The sequence below is a fragment of the Vicia villosa genome, unplaced genomic scaffold, assembly GCF_029867415.1.
Source record: "Vicia villosa cultivar HV-30 ecotype Madison, WI unplaced genomic scaffold, Vvil1.0 ctg.003395F_1_1, whole genome shotgun sequence".
Classification (NCBI taxonomy): Eukaryota; Viridiplantae; Streptophyta; class Magnoliopsida; order Fabales; family Fabaceae; genus Vicia; species Vicia villosa.
Window position 1 is genome coordinate 39,485 of NW_026706196.1, and position 10,117 is coordinate 49,601.

At 34.3% G+C, this 10,117-nt stretch overlaps 1 protein-coding gene across 1 annotated transcript; it reads left to right on the plus strand.

Annotated features, from left to right (window-relative positions):
- Window positions 1–7,252: 7,252 nt before the first annotated feature.
- On the plus strand, window positions 7,253–9,272 carry LOC131640922 (RING-H2 finger protein ATL70-like). Its single transcript, XM_058911278.1, has one exon. It carries the CDS (start codon window positions 7,422–7,424, stop codon window positions 7,938–7,940), a length of 519 nt encoding a protein of 172 aa, XP_058767261.1. The 5' UTR covers window positions 7,253–7,421; the 3' UTR covers window positions 7,941–9,272.
- The last annotated feature ends 845 nt before the right edge of the window (window positions 9,273–10,117 follow it).

Here is a 10,117-nt window from a genome sequence, read left to right on the forward strand (position 1 = left end):
AAATGCTCGAAGGAAATCATACAATTCACGCCGACATCAATTTCTATGACATCAATTTTCACAGAGCCCAGGTCTTGCATTGCATTCGTAAGCATGTCATGGCATCCTTATTGTGACATCTTAGGGGAGCTCCAAAATTGTGTACTTTTTGTATTTAAGTCTCTTCTATTCGGTAGAGACCAAGATATCAATCTTCATCCCTCCGAATAGAAGAAACTTAAATAGGGGAATTTTTCATACCCAAATTTTTACCTCCCCCTAAGATTTCATATCATATAGCATCTCATATACATGTGTGCATCATCAACTCAAATCAACCACCAAGAACATGTTGCTTGTTCACCAAGTCCTCAAATTAAGGTTTTAAGACTCAAGAGATTCAGAAAAAAAGACTAATCAATGATTGAAATGATCCTCATGGTGTCATGAAGATCAAGAAGTCTCATTCATCCACTTACAATATCAAGTTTCAAGATCAACAACTTTCAATTCCATTTGGTCCACAATTAGGGTTTTTGACCTAATTCATCTAGAAAGTTGACTTTTAGTTAAAGCATGATTGCATGGCTCAAATCATGATTCAAGGATCTCCAATGCCTCATCATAATCCACTCACATCATTCATTTGGTTGGAGGAGTCTGATTCAGTTAGTACTTACAGGAATGTAATTCATTTGGAAAAAAGTCAACTGTTCAAAATCACCTTTGACTTTTGAGGAATTTGGTCAACCATGGACTTTTGAAGATCAAAATCATAAACATATGATTATTGAAGTCATTTGATCAAGAAAAATAAAAAAATCAATCAAGAATCAAAAAGTCAACAATTAGGGTTTTGACTTTTTCATGAAGAATTACATGTTTTTTACTAAACTTTGAAGGGACATAACTTTCTCATCCCTTGGCCAAATTTTTTGTTTTACAACTCATTTTGAAGAAAAAGCCAAGATCTACAACTTCGTCAATCTGAATAAATTCTCAAAAGATCAATGGTTTTTAAGTTATGAAGCTTCGAAGTTGATTACTTTTTCAACACTTAGAAAAAATTCATGAAAAGAGAGATTTTTCCCTTAAAAGTCACCATCTTTGACCTCACTTTCCATCAAGATGCATGATGAATTTGAAGAAACACCAAACATGAAAGTTGAATTATGTCATCTAAGCTTTCCAAAAAAATCCAAGAACATCCATTGATTTTACTTGAGCAAGAAGTTATGGATTTTTGAATAAGGCTTCATGAAACTAGTTTTTAAGCATGACTTTTATTGCATTTCACATCTTCACATAATTTTCTCTTCAATTTGGCACATTTTTAAGCATTATCATCAACCAAGATCAAAGAGAATATTTTTGAATCATTTTAAAAGGATAGCAAGTACATGATATTTTCACTTGCATGTGAAAAGCAATCATTACCAAAATGAAGTTATGTGAAATTGGTGAATCATCAACAAATATCTCCAAATGCCAAAATTGTGACTCATCAAGTTTGAAATAAACTTGCAATTTGGATGATGAAGAGCTAGAGAAACTAATCCATAATTAAGCAAAGAAGTCATCATTGCAAAAAAATGGAATATTCCCTTTCTTACTCACTAAGTTACTTACTCTCCAAACTCATTTGATCTCAAGATAATCTCATGACTTTGACCTATAAATAGAGACCTCTCCTTCACTTCAAATGACACCAAAACAAATTCAATACTTGTTTTCTCCAAAATCTCTTCTTTCTAAAAAATTTCAAAATTTCATGGAATGAAGAATCGAATTCCTCAATTCTGAGCAATTCCTTTCAGACCAAGCATCCAAAAACTTCACATACATCATGTAGAACTGATCCAAACCTCCATTTTAGTTATGTAACACCAGAATCATCATCTCCACATTTAACTTGGAGTACTTGCAGTTGGGGTCAGGCAGAGGAATTCAAGAGCTTCCAAATCAATTCAAGCATGCAAACACCTTCTACAATCATTTGGGAAACTATCCAGATCATAATCTTGCACTTGTAACACCTCAAACTCAAAATCTGATTTTTCACTTAGAAGGTAAGCCTTGAACTTTGAATTCTATGATTCATGCATTTTAAACATTCAAACAAGTTATCAACATGTTTCTGCACGTGTATAGAGCATTTACCCTCAACCAATTGAACAAAATCATGCATATCCAGGATTTCATGTTGAATTTTCATTTTTAGGGTTCTTAGTGTTCATATGATTAATCTTGAGTTACACTAAAAATAAATGAAATTAAATACCACCATTCAATTCGTTGTGAAAAAACGAGTGATTTTCATGTTTGAATCATCTCAATTGGTTGAGAAACGAGAGAGTTGGAGAATTTGAATTTGAAGATGGAAGCTTAAAGAAGATGAACATGGTGGCGCCATTTTTTAAATTCTAAAACATGTTTTATAATATAATGAACTTTTTGCATTTTTAAACTTGAATTCATCATTGCCGTACTGGATGAAGCTCGCGTCCAAAGTTTTGCCATGCCGTAGGTCCGGGAATCGACCCCCCCTCAAACCTTTTGTTTCATTTTGTTTTTCTAACACATTTCAACACTTATTTTTAAATATATATGAATGAAACTATTTGTTAACAAGCTCAGTGCATGGTTCAGATGGTAAGAATTTTGAGTAGTGGTGTGAGGGCGTGGGTTCAAGCCCTTACAAGGCCAAACCTAACTTTTTTAAACACTATTTTCTTTCATTTTTTTACAACTTCACTTATTTATTTAACATAGTAAAATTAATTATTTTAAGTTGAATTTTTGCACACTCTTAATTTATCACATATATTTTATGATTATACAAAAAATCTAAAAAAATATATTTATTTGATGTATTTTTATTAGGTTAAAAGTAGTACTTTTTAAAGGTTTTAATACTTATAAAATACTTTCTTTTTGATTTCTTTCTTAACCTAATCAATTTCAAACATCCATGTAAATAAAATATCATGTCTTAAATGTACATAACATGTTTATCCTAACTTATTTGTTTTTATACCTTAATCAAATTGGTTTTTTAACACCTTCGATTAAACAGACAATTAGGGTTTTCAAAGTCAATCTTTTCAAATCTTTCAAGTCAAACCTTTTTCTTTCTTTTAATCCATTGGGCCTTTCCTTGAGTTGTAAGTTTCAACCCTTATTTATTTTTTTAATCAACGGGCCTCTCCTTGAGTTGTAAGTCTCAACTTTTTTTTTAATCCATGGGCCTCTCCTTAAGTTGTAAGTCTCAACTCCTTTTTTCTTTTTTAATCAATGGGTCTCTCCTTGAGTTATAAGTCTCAACCCTTTTTTTCTTTTTTTTTTAATCCATGGACCTCTAATAGAGTGTAAGTCCTAAACCTCTTTTCTTTTAAAATAATCAATTGGCTTCTCCTTGAGTTATAAGTCCCAAACCTTTTCTTTTGTTTTCAATAATCACTGGGCGTCTCCTTAAGTTGTAAGTCCCAATACCTCTTTCAAATCAACAATCCTGGACATCCACCTGGTATAAGCCCCATCTCTCTTAACTCATCCATGATTTAAATATTTATTTACTTCATACCTGTCATACATGTTATACCTATTATACCTTTTATACTTGTCATATTTGTTTTATGCTTATCATATATAAACTATTTTATACTGCTTAAATCTTTCCCTAGAGAAAATCCTAAGATAAACCTAATATATATTAGGACTATGACCAGGATGAGGATTACTTCCCGGTGAAGCCTCTCCTATATTAGACAATCATAGTATTATATACCCAAAAGAGGAATTATTCTCGGTGAAACCTCTTACGCTTTTGCTTAGAGCCAAATTAGAAAATCCCACATAGCTTTCTCTTGTGCTAAAACAAGGACCCTCGATGACCCTCGATAGCCTCCTTTTGGCTCAAAATGCAAGGACCCACAGGCTTCTTAGAAGTTCCCCAACCTCCTCTTGGGCTTCTTACAAGGACCATCCGGCTTCCTAAAAGCATATAATAAGTCTTAGTCACCTTTAGCTAGTCCCTGTGAGAAATCAGAATCCTCAAAACATACAATCACAATCATTCAAGTACTTAGGATTCTCTCCTAATTCCCCAACAATGAGTCAAAATTCCCCCGGAATAAGAGACACGGAAAGTCTCAATACTCAATCCATCCTCAGATAAGTCAGCCTCAATCTTAGGCTTTGCATGAGACAAAAATATAATACCTCAAACAAGTTGAGTCTCAAACCCCCATACAAAAACCAAACAAGCAAATCCCCTATGGAATCAACCTCAATTTTAGGATTAGTACAAAACAGATAAAACTCCCCAGTAAAATACACCCATGTGGAGTAATCCTCAATATAGTCAGTTTTCAACTCTCTTTTTAGCCTTAACCCCAGTGCAAGACACTCAAACTAAAATCTTCCCCAGAGATGAGACATGAGCCATCTCTATGGAAGAGATACCTCTTCTATTACACATTAAAAAAAATACAAACATTATCAAACAATTCCCATTTAGGTGATGTAAGTGGCACAATTGTTGATTCAAAATCCAAGATGGAGTCTCTCCCTTATGGTTGAAAAACTTTTCTTTCATTTAAGAGACATAAGCACAATCACCTGCGCATCCAAGTTAAGGCCCCTCTCTTATTATGCAAAGAACATTCTTTTTTACTCTAAAAATGTTTGGGGTGAAATATGTGAGATATCTTCTCCGTTAAGATGACAACTTGTCTCTCCCTCTTACGAAAAATAAAATTTAGCTTCAATCTTGAGCTTTGAATAAGACACAAAATAAAACATCACCAGTAAATAGCCAGAACTACGATTACTCTAATTTCTCTACTCTTTGAGAATATATAGGTACGAGGTTCATCCTCGACGAGCACACAACCATAATTGCCTATAGTTCCCCGAACTACAAATGCTTTGACTTCCTCTAGGTATATGTAGGCATGATATTTGCGAGAATCTTTTCGAGCACACAAAACCAAAAACCTATTTAGGTTCCTCACATTTCTTAACAATTCTCACTCTCTTTCCTACACAGAGTAGAAACTTTCCCAGTAACAAAATAGCAATACAACCCACAACACAAACACAAAAAAAAGGCTCTCGTAGAGTACTTCGAATACTTAGGGTGCTAATACCTTCCCTCTGTATAACTAATCTTCTGATCCTTCAATCTCTCAGGTGCTCTGCACCTACACAACATTTAGGGTTTATTTAGATTTTTCCCCTTCCTTTTTAGGATAGAATAAAAATTCATTTTAAACGTGTTCCAAAGTAATCGACCTTCATTTCATATTCCCATTCCCTTTTGCAGAAGAGATGTGGGTGAAAGCAGGGGTTCACTTTCCGCGGCGTATAGTCACCAATACTGGAGTTGATGGAGCTGTGAAGAGGTAGCCCTAGTGTGAGTAAGGATGCCAACTTCAAAATTATTGAAAGGAAACTAGAAACCTATCCGAGAAAACAAACATTTATGAAGAAGAACTGCACATCCTTTGTACTTGTTGCACAACATTTTGTTTTCTTCTTGGGAGAATCACCCTCCAGTTAGAAGAGAAACCCACCTCAATGAAAGTGTGTTTCTGGTCTCGTTTACCGGCAAATATGAAAATGATTTCCAACGTCTCCTGATCCACCCATACCATTAGGCTTTTGTTCCCTACGTCTTGAGCAATTTGACAACTATTTTGGTCTACTTTAGCTTTATTGCCAACACATAAAAAGGAAAAAAAATATAAGAATAAGCACGAGATTGAGAATCTAACTACCATATTACTTCACTATCTATAGGTTTGAGTCTTTCATTTTTTCCTAAATTCATTTAAGACAACTAGATTTGTCAAGGGAAAATCTAGAAAAGTGAAGCCCCTGGCGACTTCCTTGGGGTCAACACCACCAATTTTTATTCCATTCTCAGCAATAATATCTCTTTTTGATTATTTCATAACCACCTTCTTAGAACCTTTGACAATGACAAGCAAGTAAAAAAAGAAATAGATGTATTATTTGTTACCTATGAAGAAGGATGATTTCTGGTGCGTGTGCAAGTCAGACCACCAGAGCGCCGCGAGAGGTGTTAATATAGTAATTGTCAAGAAGATGTAGCAAGAGATAAAGTCTTGAACAGAAAAAGAAACAAGAAGATCCCTAAACCTCATAAGAGGAGGAAGTGGAAAAAAGAGGAAGATCATCCTGAAATCTCCATATATTTCTTGATCAATTACCACACAATCAACACAAGGAGACATAAGTAAACATATACCAACAACCTTGATTTAACCTCGCTTTACTTACGTACTCAAGTACCCTAAAAATGTCACTTTAACCTCGAAGACAAACATTTAATATGCATGTTCCAAAAGCCACTCGCTTCAAATCACCAAACTCTTCATCTTTTTCGATCGAATGGTTAGACCGAGAAAAATATAACGATATTATAGGGTAGCTTGATAGTGTCATTCCTCGCTTCACAAAATATCAACAAGGACTTGGGGCAACTATTTCGGGCCAACCATAGGGCTAAAATTGGCCAATTTTGAGGTCCACTTTATATTATCCATTTAGAGGACAAAGAAATAGGTAGGATCTTGCCAAAAGCCGAACATTTGATCTTAGCTACTAGTGAATCATCCACGTCATATCTAATCTGATGAATCCTCACATCTCACGTCATATTAGACAAAAGCAATTTTAACTGTCTATCATATATAAGTCCAACGTCGTGCCATTTCAGGCATTATCTCATTCTCACTCTAAAATTACATAACTTTAACTTCAGCGGCTTGCTTTTGAAATAATAACCTTGCAAGTCTTTCCTACTCCACCGCACAAAAAACTCTCACCACCATGCCGAAAAACCTTATCCTTTCGACATTACGTATTTCTCATTCCATTTTAGTACACATCTGAATTTTGATTAAATTTAATTTTTATGTTGTTGTAATGAGTCTAATGACGGCTTTCACCAAAATAAATGAAGCACAATAATTTCAACGAATTATTTGAAATCTATCTGGCTACACAATGTGTACACTTGGCAAGACGAAAACTAATCCAATTAAATTTGATCAACAACTTTTCTAGTAATGCATGGAACGTGCCAAGTCTCCACTCTTCATCCATTGGCAAATAACATTTGTTTATGCACTTTAATGTAAACTCAAATCATCAAAATTCAATACACAAATCACAAGCCACATTTTTCACCAATATAAAAAGGATCGTTGACCTTCACAAACTTGTAAGACATGTAAATACACAATCTAACGTTTTGAGAAAAGTGGAATGTATTCACATGCAATGCCTCTAATTTCTCTCTCTCTTTCTCCTTCTCTCTCATACGAATCACCATCATACGCCATTGACTTTAATTAATGTCATAAAAAAAAATCCATCATTAACAACTTGCTATTCTTTTCATCATCAAGAAGATGAACAACACAACCGATTCATCTGGATTCTTTGGCTCAAATGACATAAGTGGATTTGGCTATGGCATAGGAATTTCAATTGGGATTCTTCTACTCATCACAACAATCACACTCACTTCTTACTTTTGTGCAAGATCACAAGTTCCAAATGCTCCTAGAAGAAACAACAACAACCACAACAACACCTCTGAATTTCTTGAGCCACAACATTCAATAATTAATTTTGGATTAGATGAAGAAACAATCATGAGTTATCCAAAGATGTTGTATTCTGAAGTGAAGCTTAGAAAAAATGATTCAACTTCAACTTGTTGTTCTATATGTTTGGGTGATTACAAAGGAAGTGACATGCTTAAGGTTTTGCCTGATTGTGAACATTTGTTTCATCTCAAGTGTATAGAACCTTGGTTAAGGTTGCATCCTACTTGTCCTCTTTGTAGAACTTCTCCAATTCCAACACCTCTTTCAACACCTTTGGCTGAGGTTGTTCCATTAGCAACAAGGAGAGATTCATCATAGGTAGTTTCATTTTTTTGTATTTTTTTGTTTCAAATTGCATCATTGGTGGAATTGTCCCAAAATTTATATTTTAGTACTTTATTTATTGATTCCATAGTGTATATTCTTCCGTTTAGCCTTTGTGCCAAACAGAATTTGTTGAAAATTAGTAACAAATATTGGTTCATTATATATATGTCTCTAATTTTGTAGTTAAATGTTAACGATATTTTTAGTAGAAATCGAATATCTTCTGCATATAATTTTAGAGATTAATCTGTTAAATCGATAAAAAATTATAATAGACAGTAAAATTCTCTTTAAAAAAATTTAACACGGTTGCATACCTAAGACTGAGTTTAAACTTAAAATCTCTAAGAAAGAAATCCTCTATGTATTAGTAATGAAAATTTTGATCCTAAAGTGAAGGCATATTAAGTGCATGTGTCTGTATAGTGAGAGAGGGGCCGAGACATTAATTTTGTACAAAAGAGAGCCACCATTGGAACTGTATGAATTGAAATTTGGATACATAGGAGATTAATAGAACTTATGTATTCTAGTTTCAGTGTATTTAGTGCTCAAGCTCTGGCCCATCATACTGCTTCTCAGTTTAGCAAGCAACTTTTTTGTTTTTAGGGACAAATTCTGCATCCCAAATGATGAATTGCTCTCGTGAATTCCTTCTTTTACAATACAGTTTAATATCTTTGAAAAAACATCATCATGCTAATGATTTCCTTCTTCACGGCCTATGATTTTATAATTTGACATTAGAGGTTATATCCTTTAATGATATAATGATATGAGTGTTAGGCTTAATTTTCGACAACAGTAATCTTAGTGTATAAAAGAGAGGTTCAAGAAAAAAAACTAAGTAACATTTGAAGAATTAAAAGAGCATTTCGACACAATCTTTTCAGCTCAAGAAGTCGAAGTTTCAAGCATAAGATATAAGTGGAAAATTAGAGCATTTCGACACAATCTTTTCAGCTCAAGAAGTCGAAGTTTCAAGCATAAGATATAAGTGGAAAATTAGCGTTTTCTCAGGAGCTATGTAGCACCGACAACTTTGAAAAGAGGCATGTTCATGTCGGTGTTGGTGTCGGACACCTGCAATGCACTTGTGATTACTTTTAGTTTATTCATTTTTTTCAAATTATTACCGGTGTCGTTGTGTCAGTGTCGGGGTTATTTTCGGGGTGTCTGTGCTTCATAGCTCAGGAGTAATTGTCCAAGGATCTCGACGAAGAACGGCACAGTCAAGATTTCGATGAAAAGGTTGGCATGAGTCTTCGACAGCAACAAATTGACCGCAGAGAAGAGCAACATAATTGTTTTTAGAACTTATCTGAAAGTACACGTGGAGACAAATCTAAGGATGAAATGCATGCGGCGAAAACGTGCCAACTTTTAAGGAAAAAGCCATTGAAAACAGCAAAAGTAGGAGTTCTAGTGTTAGGATTCGGCGTATCAAAATCATTACAAAAACTCATAAACTTAAAGTATCCAAGTGTCTAGCAAGAAAAGAGTCAGTTAAGCAAAATCTATGATCCTGTACACCATGTTCTTTACATTTTAAGCAAATTTCCTTTATTTTAACTTGCTTTTCTGCACTTTTTAATACTTTTTCGCCTTACTTTTTACACAGATTTCGACCAAGTCGAAATCCTTCATTTTCTGCAAACTTTACATTTTAACTTAGTAAAAATCCAAATAGATTTCACTTCACACCAAACACTCAAACAAAGTCACAAGTATTTTTGCACATATGCTCTAGGATCAACTAGTTGATCCTATAAGTATTCATTTTGGAAGACTAGCACTTGTTTACTAAATTTCACAGTAAACAAGTTGGCACGCCCAGTGGGACCTATTTGTGCATTAAATCCATAAGTAAATTCTTTACAAAAAGTGTGTTTTTGTTACAAAATATTGTCAATTCTTCGTTTGTCAAATGCGATTGGTTGTATGCACTTAAGGAGTGGTAAAAGATTGTTGGAAATGGCACATCCACCGTCGACAAATACCCCCACCTCACCAAAATGACCATCAAAACACAGAAGGACAAGCGAACGTATCATCGCAAGATGTAATAGGAGCATCGAATATAGGAGGAGAGAATCCTTCTGATGCCATTCAGATAAATAATCTGACTGCCCCACTAGGGACAGTAGTTACGCCACCACGAGTGTCGA

Coding starts and splice junctions, on each gene's coding strand:
- LOC131640922 (XM_058911278.1), top strand. CDS start 7,422: ATGAACAACACAACCGATTCATCTGGATTCTTTGGCTCAAATGACATA.